Source organism: Stegostoma tigrinum, chromosome 28 (assembly GCF_030684315.1).
Source record: "Stegostoma tigrinum isolate sSteTig4 chromosome 28, sSteTig4.hap1, whole genome shotgun sequence".
NCBI lineage: Eukaryota > Metazoa > Chordata > Chondrichthyes > Orectolobiformes > Stegostomatidae > Stegostoma > Stegostoma tigrinum.
In genome coordinates this window covers 36,028,473-36,043,196 of record NC_081381.1, presented here as the reverse complement: position 1 = coordinate 36,043,196, position 14,724 = coordinate 36,028,473, and the positions used below count along the sequence as shown (strand labels likewise).

General features: G+C 42.6%; 1 protein-coding gene across 1 annotated transcript in view; it reads right to left on the bottom strand.

Annotated features, from left to right (window-relative positions):
- The window catches only part of trim62.1 (tripartite motif containing 62, tandem duplicate 1), an 80,549-nt gene extending 67,917 nt beyond the window's left edge, over window positions 1–12,632 (bottom strand). Inside the window, exon 1 of the mRNA XM_048561850.2 lies at window positions 12,073–12,632. Within this exon, the coding sequence (XP_048417807.1) occupies window positions 12,073–12,477 (405 nt within the window). The 5' untranslated portion in view covers window positions 12,478–12,632. The remainder of the gene's footprint in view (window positions 1–12,072) is intronic.
- Window positions 12,633–14,724: the final 2,092 nt, after the last annotated feature.

The window sequence follows — 14,724 nt, the reverse complement described above, 5'->3', positions numbered from 1 at the left end:
TTAAAATTAAGCTGAGCGAGATGGAAAAACCTGCAATAAATAAAAATCAAACCCCTTAGTCCTTTAAGCAATTTTACACTGAATCCTTGACTAACTTTGATTGTATAGTGCTATGCTGTTCAAGTTTCTTTACTTAGTGTGTAAGCTTCTACATGTGTTTAATAAGATAATTGGGTAATGATTGTACTGAACAGGCCACTCACAATACTACGGTAAAGGCAATTACTGCAGCTACTTTGAGGTTTCCAGCTTTTGCATGGTCACAGTTGATGGAATCCTAATGTAGTCCTGGTACCTCAATGTCTTTCTCATCATACCATCCAGCTTCACCATTATGACCTATAATTAATAATGAGTCAAACTCACCGCTGGACCAGTTTGTCATCTAGGTACCAATACACTCCTGCAAACCAAACATCACACTTCAGCCACTTGCACAATATTCTTTAATCAACTCAGTTTAATTCTCACTGTCAGCAGCAGACCTGCAACCATCAGAACTGCACATCAAAACGAGCTCTCCTAATGCAAATGTGATTCATAGTAACTGCAATTACGATCTGACTGCTATGACTTCTTGGCTGCTGATGTCTTCCTGGCTTTGTCAAATCTTCCTTCTCTGTTGTAGCAATTCACAGGTCCTCTGAACCCTTAGTTGTTTCTCTAATTTTGATAATCATTACTTCCTTTGGTCCTACACTATCGTCGCTCATTTAATCACCTCCTGTCCTGCACCTAATCACAAACCATTTGTCTTTTTTTAAATTCCTGCTTCTGTTCTTCATTATAAGCTGTTCATCTGTGACATCTTCCTTCCCAGACAAAAAAAAGGTCTGAATCATTACTCTTCCCCTTTCTGATTGCACAGATGCTAACCAAATTGCTGAGTGCAAGACTGCAAGCAACAGATTTTGTGTTAACGATAATGGAGTTGAGCTACAGATCAACACTAATCTAAGTGCGTGGTGAAACAGGCATCAATGTCCTATACTTGAACCTATGTTTATGAACAATTCTAGCATTGTCTGGAGGTTTCTTTTGTTTGCAGTTTCAAGCACCTGCATTATTTATAATTGCTCGGCTTTACACTTTATTGAATTCTGAGTGACAGTGATCTTTGTCTATAGGGTCTTGCCATATGCTACATCAAATCTTGGAGAAATGCAGAGTAATAACACCTCGAGTTTTTGACTTTCATCCCATCTCTTTCAGCCTTATATCATTCACACTCAGAGTGAAGACAGTCCAGGCCAATTTTTTCACACTGGCAAGCCCTTAGTTGAATTAGTCTCTGCAGTTCTGTTTCTTCTCTAAATTGCGTTACGTAACAGTGGAAGAATTAAATTTAATTGAATTGAATTAGCTTTATTGTCTCATATACTCAAATGGGTACAGTGAAAAAAGTTTACAAGTTGCCAGGGGGAAGTGGATTCTCAAACATAAACATGTTTGGCCATTTCATTCCTTCAGATCTCATCCCCTCTCCTGATGTGTACAGGTTCCACAGTAAACTCACTAGCCCCTCACACACATCACTCTCCAGTGTCAGTGTAGGCAGAAAGTGTTCACTTGTCTCAAGCAAGACCTGCACTGACCCTGTCCTCACCCAGATTATAAGTAAAGATTCACTTTCCATATCATTGTCACAATGTCAATGGAGTGGCACAGCAGTTAGCACTCCTGCCTCACAGCGCTGGGGATCTGGGTTTGATTCTAGCTTCGAGCGACTGTCTGCAGTTTGCACATTCTCCCCGAGTCTGCGTGGGTTTGCTCCGGGTGCTCCAGTTTCCTCCCACAGTCCAAAGATTTGCAGGTTAGGTGGATTGGCCATGGGAAATTGCCCCGTAGAGCCGAGGGATGTGCAGGTTAGGTGGACTATCATGCTAAATGTGGGGTTACGGGGGTAGGGTGGGGGAGCTGGGTCTGGGTGGGATGGTATTCATAGAGTTGTTGCAGGTTTGATGGACCAAATGGCCTCAGTCAGCAATGTAGGAGTTTTATGAGAAGACTAACTCTGGCATGGTTCCCACTGCCAATCTCTATCCAGTCAGCCATCACTGTAAAAGATGCTGAAGGAACTCAATGAGGACATGATCAAACTAGGCCATGGAGCCCTCAGTGCTCAATACCTTGCCAACACTCGCTGTATTAGAACATACATATAGCCACGAGGGTGAGATGTCAGAGAGCAGGAAACAAAGTCCACTTCCAAACCCCGGCTCTGGACCACAAGCCTATGCTGCCTTCAGAGAGGAGATAAAATCCCAGTACAATCAAATACTTACTTTACAAAATAGTATTTCAATAGCAGTTTGCTTAACCATTCTCCCACACTGGTGAATGCCCCTCATTTAGTAATTTAATACTGACAGCACTGTGTCTGATCCTGGGCACACACAGGGAATGTCTGCTTGAGTGCGAGAGACAAGGCCCTAATTTAATCACTGGGTTGCAAAAGAAGCCATTATTTCACTCAAGCTGCACAATCATGGTTTATAGATGTCAGCGGCTCCTTCAGTTTTAATTACTGCTTTTATTCTAAACCATGTTCTTTGCAAAATATGGTAACAGACAGTAGCAGTTGTTCCCTCAGCATTGTAGCTGAGTTTTGCAATTAATTTTTAATTTATCTAGCAAGGGCATTGCATTTTGGAGGGAATAAAAGCCACTTTCGCTACAGAAGACATAACAATTCTCCAAAATAGGAGCTAGACATTAAATCTAACACACCTGTCTCACTTTCATAACCTATTTAGGTTAATGGCTGATAATTCAGTGCAATTGTGAGGGAGGGTATTGTGTTGTCAGAGTCCTATCATTCAGTTGAGATCTAATTTGCCCATTTTGGTGGATGCAAAATGTATTTTTGAAAAGCAGCAGGACATTGTCGTTGGCTAATATTCAACACTGCAAAAACCGTAAGGTATAGAAGCAAAATTAGCTCCATCACACTTGTCATTTATTTCCTCTCCTGCACTTGCTGCTACTGCATCTCGTTACATAGAGAACTGGCTAGTTCTTTTGGCTAGATGGCTAGTGTGTGGATTGGAATAAAGGTAAAGTCACCATAGACCACAGGATGATTCTCCCATAAGACAGAAACAGTTGGTTCACTATAGCTCAGGAAAGGAGGGAGGCTCAGAAGGAGAGTTATTCATGTTAATCTCAGCCAGTACAGAAAGTGAACCCGTGCTGTCGGCATCATTCTACACTATAAGTCAGCTGTACAGCTAACTGGGCTAAGCAACAAAACTCTAACAGCATGGGATCGATCTCTGTTCTGGCTGAAAGCAGGTTACCTCTGATTTGCACCATACATGCTGGGAATTGGTATCCCTTAAGCTGAATAACCCATTGTCACTCTCTAACAGGGAAAGGGAGATACTGATGGTCTCTCATGGACTACGATTCATTATCCACCTTCCTTCTTATACACAAGTAACTCCAAAAGTTAACTTCAAAACTGCAAAAGCAATTCCATGCTGCAGTATGCAATGGGATGCTATATGAATGCAAGCATTTTCTTGCTGTGATCACCTTGTCTGCTACCCTTGAACCATCAATTTATAGTCACATTTACCTGGCTACCAGTAAGTTGTCACATGATAGGATATGGGACAGTGTGCTCTCTTGATACAGGGAAGATCATGCTTCGCTGCGATGCCCTGCACAGTCAATATCCACTACCATGTTTCATCATATGGCCCCCTGGCTGAGGCAATAAAACAACTGTGTGTCCCTGTGGAAACATTCCTGCAAGAATGGTTCAGTGGCCTCAGGAGAGTAGTGAAGAAAATTAGAAATAAATAATTAGAGGAAAAAATGAAACACTGGGGAATATCCTGTTCCTGTCAGCTTTCCCAGATCTGTGCACAAGAACAAACAAGGGTACATTCCAAAATGCTTTCTGTTTTTCACAAGAAAAATATTCAGGAAGAAGTACAGCCTTTGCAAATAAAAAAAATTAAACAAACGCAATCTTGCTGAGCCAGCTAGTCCTCCCCTTCTTCCCTCCCACATTTCTTCCAGATCCTGTGGCCTTGCCAGAGTTTTGGCAGAGCAGACTGGTAAAGGTGAGAGATACTCTGCACCAAATCAACTCTTAAATGTTACCACAAATGCCTTCATCTCAAAACAAAGACAAAGTATTTTTACTCATTGTTAAAATAAAGCTCCTGATGTAACCACAGATTTTCCATGATTCTTCCCTCCATTGCTCAGCAGTCTTCAGGAAGGGTCCACCAACAGCAATGACATAAATGGCTAGCTAATCTGTTCTCCGTGATGTTGCTCAAGGGATTAATGTGAGATAGATCAGAAGTTTCTCCCAGCTCCACATGTATTACCAGTGGACCCTTAACATTCACTTTACCTGGCAACCAGAGTCTCAATTTAACATTTCCTACTGGGAAAGCTTTTTCCTGAATGCATCACACTCCCGGTATGACACTGAAATGGAAGTACAGGCTCAAATCCTAAAAATAAGATGTAACCCAAAAACATTAAACTGTGTTTTGCCTACCCATAACAGTCAATTATGTTGCAAAGTAACTTATTTTTAATGCACTCTGAGGCAGTGAAGAGATGTTTTAAGGGTAGATTTTTATTTTAAAAAGTATTTTAACCTACAGTTATTTTTGTGTTGCACTTTGTTACAAGTGTCAAGTAATTAAAAAGAACAAGGAGAAAAACCAGTTTATTGCTTTCTAAAATAAATTATGGGCTTCATCTTCCATCCCTAATAAATTTAACAAGAGTGCATTGAGCTGTAATGTTCTATGTTCTATGTTCTATGAAACAATCAAGGAGCACTGACAATAAAACACATCAGGCTTATTTTTAAACAGGAGAACTGCACGTCATCAGGAAATCTCATAGAAGCACCCTCCAATAACAGCTGGAATCAGTCCACAAACACAGACCAACAGGTACATCAACACCACAACACTATTTAAGTCTCAAAGCACACATATTTCTTCAATGGTATTTACTTGTTGTGGACTTTGAATTAAAACAAAATTACAAACCAAGGAAAATGCATTAATTTGCCAGTTCTGGGGCAGCTGGAGTCAAGTGACATTTCAGAGACGGGGAGAAGGCGCTATCGACTTTCTCTCCTGTTATCATCCCTCTTCTTCTCCTGGGTATGTTGGGTCTCAGTGGGTTCTTGTTTCAGATGCAAAGACTTGGAGCACTGCCCAAATGGTATTGTCTACATGATTCCAGTCCTGTAGATTACAAAAGACATCACACCCAATATCTTGTCCCGGTTCGACATCCTCACAGGTATACCATCAAGAAAGAGACTACTGTATGCAGAGCTGGTAAGCTCCTTAACTCCAAAAGCACCATTATCAATTGTAGTTTCCTAGCCAAGAGCAGACAAGCGAGCACAGAGCAGTGATCCTTCAGATCCTAACCTTATCACAGATTGTTCAGTCTTTATTTGACTGTGATGTTTGCTTTCACACTGAAGTTCCTAAATGTGCTATTACAACTTTATAAGAATAAAATCAATGTTTTAGCAAATGTCAAATAGTCAGGCCTTAGTGCTGTATTGCAGTCCTACAACCACCTTAGAACCCAATCATTCCCAACAACCCTATCAAGTAATTGAGGCACTTCAACTGTTTACCCACTGTGCTGATAACTATTTCAATGGGAAGTATTCTCCATTTCACCCCAAGCAATGGAATTGGACAGCAGCCTAAGGACTTTGTTTGTAGTCATAGAACCCCATTAAATAAGCATTTATCAATCATGGCAGTATTTGTAGCATGGCTGTAGTTGTAATTCAGGAAACATAGCAGCTAATTTGCACTCAGCTCACTCCCAAAAATGAAATATTCAAGAGATAATCTGTTTCAGGTTTTTGATTTCAATGATAAATATTGACCAGGACATGAAGGATAACTCTCCTGCTCATCTTTGTACAAGCACCAAGTGATCTTTTCTTACTATCTGACAGCATACAGTCACAGCTGAAATCCTACCTAATCCACCCCTAGTGTCCAGTGCTCACTGCCAAGAGAAATTGATTTGATGCAATATCAACCAGTTATAAATAAGCAGATTTGAACTGCTCTCCACACGTGTTGGTACATGCATCCAGCCTTTCCGCAAATAGATATTCTCATCATTAGCAAGTAGAAGAGGACTAAATGATAGACTTAAACTGCGGAGAAACCCTTTCAAGCAACACTCATGAGCAGAGCATAGTAGTTACAATATTGAATCATCTAAGAGTGTAGAATGCTACATCTAGACCGCTTAACACGGTGAATAACGAGAACCTACCCACCTAGCATATTTCACCATAAGAGATTAACTAATTAGAAATGAGGTGAGGAAGAATTTCTTCAACTCTGAGGGTTGGGGTTTCAATTGTCTAGCCCCAAGCCTGTGGATGTCCTGCCATTATGTAAGATTAAGGACAAATTCAATGAGATTTTGGACTTTTTGAGAAATCAAGAGAGAGGGGAGTCAGCTGAGAAAGTGGAAGATAACTTTTGATGGTGGAACAGGGGGCTGAATGGCCTACTCCTGTTCTTATTCCTTACAGGTGAATGGCTTGTCGTATTACTCACAGTTAGCTGGAGGGCTTTCTTTAAAAAAAAATGCAACAGCTAGAGGATTATAAATACCAGTTTAATGGCATTTTGCTAAAGTACAGCTGCATCTCACATAAACTGTCCCTTTAAAGTCTTCAGCCCAAATATGATCCCGATTTCAACTAAAGGACTGTGATCAGCTTCGCTTTCCCTATTGGCGTACTTCATTTAAATAAAAAAGTAACAAAACAGTTGGGATTTCCAAAAGTTGTGTGTTGAGTGTCTGTGTCTACAGTGTAGAAATAGATAAGATATGCATGTCCCTTTTTTTTGGGTGGAAGTTCTGAGCCACATTTTCTCTCAAAAAGAATACTGACTGCATGTCAAGCTAAACATCAGCACACTGGCTTTTCTTAAATTGGCAAATCAAACAATGTCGAAGTCGTATGTTCTTGGGTGAGAGAAACCTGAACTAGACAATAAAATTTGCCCAGGTTCGTCTTTCCTGTTTTAGTTTCATTTCGGAGGTGGATCGCAGAGGAAAGGTTATTCTTAACATCAATAAATAAGACTTTGAGAGATATACATGTTAATCTCATCACTATTTTTATCAGGGACCCAACCACTTTGACCCTCAGACTTTGCTTCTGTTTTTACCAGCATCAATTTGTGAAATATTATTGTTAAGGGTTCAGCAGCAATGAATTGTGGCCATTATTTCTGAAGAAGCTTCTCGGACAGTTGCAGTGCAAGGGGTGGATCTAAACAGCAATGTGAGCTTCTGCAAATGCATAATTCTATTAGAAGCTGCGCAGAATGTAGCAGAATTACACAAATTGTTTATGTGGTTACTCAGTCATTAGGGCAGCATTGCCCCATGCATCACAAACACCAGCTTTTGTGAGTTCACTACAACTATTCAGAAAGATCCAGTGAGTAGACATGGCAGAAATCTGCATTTTGCAATTGTGTCGAGACATGATTCCTTGAAGATTTTGGCTCCAGTGCATGAGTGAAGGTGTTGAATTGGTAGCAGAAGTGGCTTCTAGGTCTGGCAAATAAGCAAGTTCAAATTGCCACTTCATCCCAAACAGATCTTTAACATGAAACTCCCTTCATGTTGAAAACACCCCCAGATTATCAGCATTAAGATGGAACATGAGCTCAACAAACAACTGAGTTCGGCTACAAATAGTCTGCTTATATTAGCACTTCTGTAGGTCAGAAGGTGGATTGAGGCAGCCAACTGTCAACTCCACTGACGTAGTCACTTGTTCAATGTCTTAGCCAAAAAGCACAGTACAACAGATGTTGGTGGATTTAGCAAAAATAAGACAAAATTGCACCTACATAGTGAATTTGTAACTGTCTTCTCTTGTCAAAACCTTCTGATTGTCAGGCTGAAGGTCAGTGACAATCAGCGATGTTACGAATGCATTGCTGGCCAGTAGAGTTGCATTGAATCCTCAGTCTACATAAAGTCAGAACCAAGAATGGCATATTCCACGACAAAAATGTTTACCTCTGCCAGGAACTCCAATACGTTTCAGATACAGCCAATAGAACTATTTTCATAGGAAATTATGTCTGGTGGTGCAGTATTTCCGAAAAAAAAGTTATTTTGTTGAATATTTTTGACTCGCATTCATCAGGACAACTTGCAAGAACACAAGTAAACCAACACATATACTCTAGAAAGGGACATTATTGATTGGTTGACCAGTAGACCCTGATTGTTGGAGACGCTGCTGTGGAGAAAGCAGCAGGTAATGCTTGACAGTTAACTGCCAGGCTTGATTAAGATTTCAAATCAGGTAGATTGACTACAATTGGTCATGGCACTGCCTGAGAAATGGATCACTGAATGGCTGTCATCTATTTTGAAGAGTTGAAACATCACTAATGAATGTACATGTTCTTTCCATCTGCAAAGAACAGGTCCCTATGGATATAATATGTTGCTTCAAGCACACACGTGTCATGATGCAGGCCTGACTGACAATTCTGACTTGGTTGTCAGTATAATTCTGTGCACACTCAGGATTATCCAGCAAATGTCATGCAAAACTATTCAATAACCAAAGCTCCATTTGTTGGAGAGCGAAGGATTAAGGTCTCATTGTCATATGATCTACCAGCACTCATTATTTAGGCTGGTACATGAAAAATGGTCAATTGAATAAACAGCAGTTAACACTTCTGTAACTGCACAAGTCAGGGCCTTCAAACAATGAAGTAGAAGAATGTATATGCTAGGCAACATAAGGAACTGCATTTATCCAGTGTACAGCACAACAAAAGTTTAGGTTTTACATTGCCCACAGAACAAAAGAGATGCTCCGACTGGGAAGAATGATGTTAGAGCTTCTATTGCCAGATGGTACAGCGAGCACAGATAAGCCTAGTGATCACTTGCTGCCCTATTCTAATGGGTTTTGGTAAATTGGGAGGAATGTATCACAGACTAGGCAAGCAGCCTGACATACTCACAGAATCATACCTTGCACACAATGTCCTATTGTCAGATTGGCTGACAGATCAGTTCTCCTCCATATTAAACACCATTTGGAGGGATCTCCTAGGATGGCAAGGGCACACAGTGAACCCTGGCTGGGAGGACTTCAATATCCATCATAGAGTGGCTCAGCAGCACTACTATGGGTGTGGGCTGCAAGAGCAATTCAAAGACCAGGAATCCTGCACAAATTCACCTACGTGCTGTCTCCCCAAAGCCTGAATGGCACCCTGAAGGCACAAGTCAGCAGAGTGATAGAATACACCCCATTTGCCTGATTAAGTGCATTTCCAAAAATCCTCAAGAATCGAGGATAAAGCAGCTCACTTGATTGGCACCACATTCACAAACATTCACACAGTCCAGCTGTAACGCATGGTAATAGCCGAGTGTACCATCCACAAGATACAATGCAGAAATCAACCAAGAAGCCTCACACAGAACCTGCCAAATCCACAACCATCTCAAAGGACAGGAGCAGCAGATAGATGGGAACATGTAACCTACTGTTGTTGGGATTCTAACAAATGGACTGAAGTGGTTCCACCACCTTCTAAGGACATCTGCGGACAGGCAATTAATGCAGGCCCAGCCAGTGATGCCAATGTGACACGAAAAAATAATAAAACAAACCAGACAGGAAAACACTGTTTAAACTAGTACATGGGTCAGTTACCAGAGATACCACACCCACTCACCGCCCCACCCCCACCCCGCACCCCACCCCCTCCATCCCCGTCTTTCCTAACTGGGTGATGTCACCGTGAGTATAAACACTAATGCATCCTGTGGTCTGTCACGGCCTAACTGATGTCGTAGGCCGCATCTGTGCATGTGGGGGGCCATTTTTAAGTCATGGATAATCCCTCCATTGGTCACTTTTGTTTTAGGAGATGTGAAGGGAAGGTAAAATTCTACATGAAATATTATTTGGGCTTGTCCTCAACAGGTACTGACAGGCTGTACATTCCACTTTACAAATCTAAGAAAAACAACTTTGATGGAGTCAGAAATATAATTGATAACATCAACAGCCATGACTCAATCACATCAATGCATTGACCTCTTATTATTCTTAACTAAAAGTGGAAAACTGAATTGGGAAATGAGTAAGGTAAGAGACAGTGTAGAATTGTACCAAGGAGGCTCAGTAGTTTCCTCAGCTCCATTTCCAGTCTGTGCTGAACTACAATGACGCAGAAAATAAGAGCAGAAATAGACCATGTAGTCCACTGAGCATGTTCTGCCATATACTGCAATAATGGCATAACACTAACCCAACTCCATTTTCCTGCTGCTCTCCATATCCCTTGATTCCCTGTGTAACTGAGAATCTATCCATCCCATTGGAGTCTATTATTCAGTTAATTTATTAGTTGTAACTTAGTGGCATTGATTAGATTCCCCACAGTGTGGAAACAGGCCCTTCGGCCCAACAAGTCCACACCGCCCCTTGAAGCATCCCACCCAGACCCATCCCCCTGTAACCCACACACTCCTGAACACTATGAGCAATTTAGCATGGCCAATCCACCTAACCTGCACATCTTTGGATTGTGGGAGGAAGCCAGAGCACCTGGAGGAAACCCACGCAGACACGGGGAGAATGTGCAAATTCCACACAGCCAGTCACCCGAGGAGGGAAACAAACCCGGGTCCCTGGCGCTGTGAGGCTGCAGTGTTAACCACTGAGCCAACGTGCCGCCCCATTGCATATTGCTTTGGAGGTTGTGGATTCATGTTCCATTCCACAGACCGAAGTATCACATTTAGACTAATTCCAGTAGAGTCCTGTACAATCAGTAGGGTCATCTTTTGGAGGAGACTTTAAATTGAGCAACCACTGCTCTCTGGGGCACATGTAAGAAGAGATCCCTTGGCACTTAGTCGAAAAGGATCAGGGCAGACCTCCCTGGAGTCCTGGGCAACGGTTAATCTCTCGACCAATATCACAGTAAAACAATTAGCTGCTCATTACCACATTGCTGTTTATGTGCACACATTGCCTGCCTCATTTCCTATATGACGACAAAGACCACACTTCCAAACAGAAGTGCCTTATAAAAACACTTTAAAACATCCTGAGGCCATGCAGGCAGTTAACAAATGCGGACGTGTTGCAAATGGCTTCAGCTTGCCTACAGTCAGGGAAAGGATGAATTCTCCAAGGTCAATGTGCGGTGAGCCCTGATGGAGGTACCTGGACATGAGCACGAAAATGAGAACGGGCTCCTGCTTCTCCATCTTAAAGTCGCTTCAAGATGCAATCCGTCAAGACCCAGCCTTGAAGAAAAATAGCGCAGCCAGCGAACCAAGATGCCAGATAAATATTTCTCCATCTGTGCCTCCCAGCTGCCCAAACTTACTTCTTCCCGTACAAAAAGCACCACAGCAACTTACCAGCTGGGGAAGGGCTGGGGAGGGTGGAGATTTTATTGCTTTTTTAAAGTCAGAAATAAAAGCACTGTGTGAAAAACTGCCTCAAAGTTGGTGCAGTGTCACTCTCCATCAGCTAATCATCCTCACCTTCCCTGGCCTGATTCAGAAAGTCTTCTTCCCAACCACCTCTCCAAGGGAGGGAGGATTTGGCATAGACTTTTTTCATTAATACCTAGCCTCTTTCCAAGTGGTGTAAACTGGGATTCTGTAAAGACATTTGCCTGGCAGGATATATTTTGGTAATGGTGGAGTTATGTTCTCGTTCCGTTGTCGCCACCACCACCCCCCCCCCCCCCAAACCCGGTACAGAGCATAAGACTAACAGGAATCTGTGTGCACTGACTGCCACGTTTATCTAGAAAGACAGTTTTCTAAACTCTCTCTTCAGTTGGCCAGCTTTTTTTCTTGTTAAGTAAATATTGTACACTCAGCTGGTACAAATGTCATTTACAAATAACACACCACTTTCATGTGACATACTGGCCTTTCTTCGGATTAAAGTCCCATTTAGATTACAGCGCTCTCAATTATTTGAGGGAAGATAGGGAGCCAGTAGCAGAGAGGTACCTGGATTTCTTCAAAGGATTCCTCGATGTTGGTGACATGATGCTGTTCGTGCAGTGCAGGCTCATCGCAAAAGAAACACACCAGGCATTTATCGTTCAAGCAGAACAGCTTGACTTTGTCGTGGTCCTTACAGGGGAAGGAGTTTCTCTGGGCTTGTAGGATGGCGTCCAGGGGGAAAGCGCTGTACCTCTCGACGATATTAGACAGCTTGAGGCTGGGGGAGAGCAAGGGGTCTCTGAAGGTCCTCCTGCACTCGGGACAGTCCCTGGAGCTGTGGTCCTGTCTATTCCAATGTTCAGTGATACACTTCCTACAGAAATAATGCTCACAACCAAAGCTCACCGGGTCCTGGTAGATGCTGAGGCAGATAGAGCAGAGCAACTCATCTTTGAGACCGCAAGCCATAGGAGCACAAAGTGTGGCGGGGGTTGTCTCAGATCCGACTGCAATCGAGGATCTATCTGCTCTCCTTCTGGCCCGGTTGATCCCGATGTCTCTTTGCGATCCTCCTTATTGCTGATCGATTTCATTCCAGGAAGTGTTCCTGCGGCAAGCACCAAACCGCCTCCTCACACAGAGGGGTGGTCGGGGTTTGGAAGGGGGGAGAATTTTCGGGATTTCTTGCCATGTAGCACCATCAAAACATTCCCCTGGGTCGTCCGTTGCTTAAATTGTGAAACGTACCCAGCCAATCCAATTGCCCCCTTCCAGGCCAACGAAATGGGCTAAAAGTTAAGGTGCTGTGGGTTTTGTAAGGGGCGGGCTCCCCTCTCTGAGGAAGTGGTTGCGTCTCGATTGTGTTATTGTGTTACATTCATGTTGCAATTCGCTATCTCCACCCCTTTCTCCCAAAAGAAAGGAAAGTACAAATTCTTAAAACCCGGTGCAGACTGAGAATGTGAGGGGTCCCGATGGCTGGAGATTGTTCCCCTGGGAACACGTTACAAACCCCCCTTTTAAACTTCACCCATTTTCTGCTCTCGACCCAGGAATTTAATTGAAGAAAAAGCTCCAGCAAAGGGTCTGCCCATCCTTCTGCTTCCGAACCCCATGGGGCAGTCTTCCTGCTGGTACAAGATACTGATTACTAATTTGCAAATCAACTGTGAAGGCTTCGCAGCCCAGTGCAATCAGACAGCAAGCGTCCCTGAAGCTAACATTTAACCCTGGATCAGAATTTTATTTCAAGTATTTAATGCCTTCAAAATAGACTTAAAAGCCAGAAGCTGGCAGTAACGCATAAGGGAGTTCAATGGGATAGAGTCGTAGAGTCATACAACACGGAAACAGATTCTTCAATCCAACCAGTCCTTACAGAACATTACCCCAAATTAAACGAGACCCAGCTGCCTGCTTCTGTCCCATATCCTTCGAAACCTTTCCTATTCATATACCCATCAAATATCCTAAATAGCAACTATCACGTCTAATTTGACGAGGAACCTGACGTAGTTGTAAATTTACCTCCTACAAGTTTAAATCCGATTTCTCCCTTTAGCAATAAAGAGTCTCAGTTTACTTCTTTTTCTGTTGCTTAAGGATTTACCTTGTGAACGCCAGCCCCTGCAAGTTCCCCTCCAAACCATTCACCACCCTGGCTTGGAAATCCCTTCGGTGTCACTGGGTCAAAATCCTGGAATACCTTCCTTCATGGTATTATGGATCTACCTACAGCTCACGGGACTGTAGCTGTTCAAGAAGGCAGCCCATTGCCACCTTCTCAATGGCACCTGGAGACGGTCAATAAATATTGTCCCAGCCAGCAAAGCCTACATTACGTGAATGAATAAAAAAACACTCTCAGATGCTGTCATTCCAGACTAAGTAGTCTGGTTTTTACTTTTTTCATTATAACTCAGAATGCAGAGAAAAATCTCAGCGCACTTGACAGTCTCCCCTGTTCCTTGCTCTTCAGAAGTTGTCGCACTAGCCAACAGGTAGTGTGACCAAACACTACAAGCTCTGATCACTGGCTCCACTGATTAATAGTTTATTTCAATGTTTTCATGCTACATTGTCTGACTGGAGATGGTGCAGATTGATGCTCAACAAAAAGGGATGAGGAACAAAAACAAAGTTGCTGGAAAAGCTCAGCAGGTCTGGTAGGATCCCAAAAGGGATGAGGGTTGGCAGCACAATTTTGTTATGGAATCTCATGACATTTCTTAACTATAAGGCACATTTTATAAGCTACAAACCTTAATTAGTTGGTCTAACAGGATTCCTTGCCATAGAAAGTGATAAATGTTTTTCTATCTTGTGGCCGACAATGAACGATGTGAGGATTTGTTACAGTTCATTCAGGAAGCCTGTGTTGCTGTGGTGATATGCACATGTGTTGTAGCCTGAAGCTATGGATAGGGTAAATACAGGAAGGATGTTCCCAATGATCAGGGAATCCAGAACCAGGGGTCACAGACCACACATACAGGTAGGCCATTTAGAACTGAGTTGAGGAGAAATTTCTTCACCCAGTGAGTGGTGAGCCTGTGAATTCTCTGTCACAGAAAGTAATTGAGGCCAAAACATTGAATGTTTTCAAGAAGGAGTTAGGTACAGTTCTTAGGGCGGAAGGGATCAATGGGTATGGGGAGAAAGAGCACTGAGCTGCATTATCAACCATGATCATATGAATATGAAGAGACACTGTTC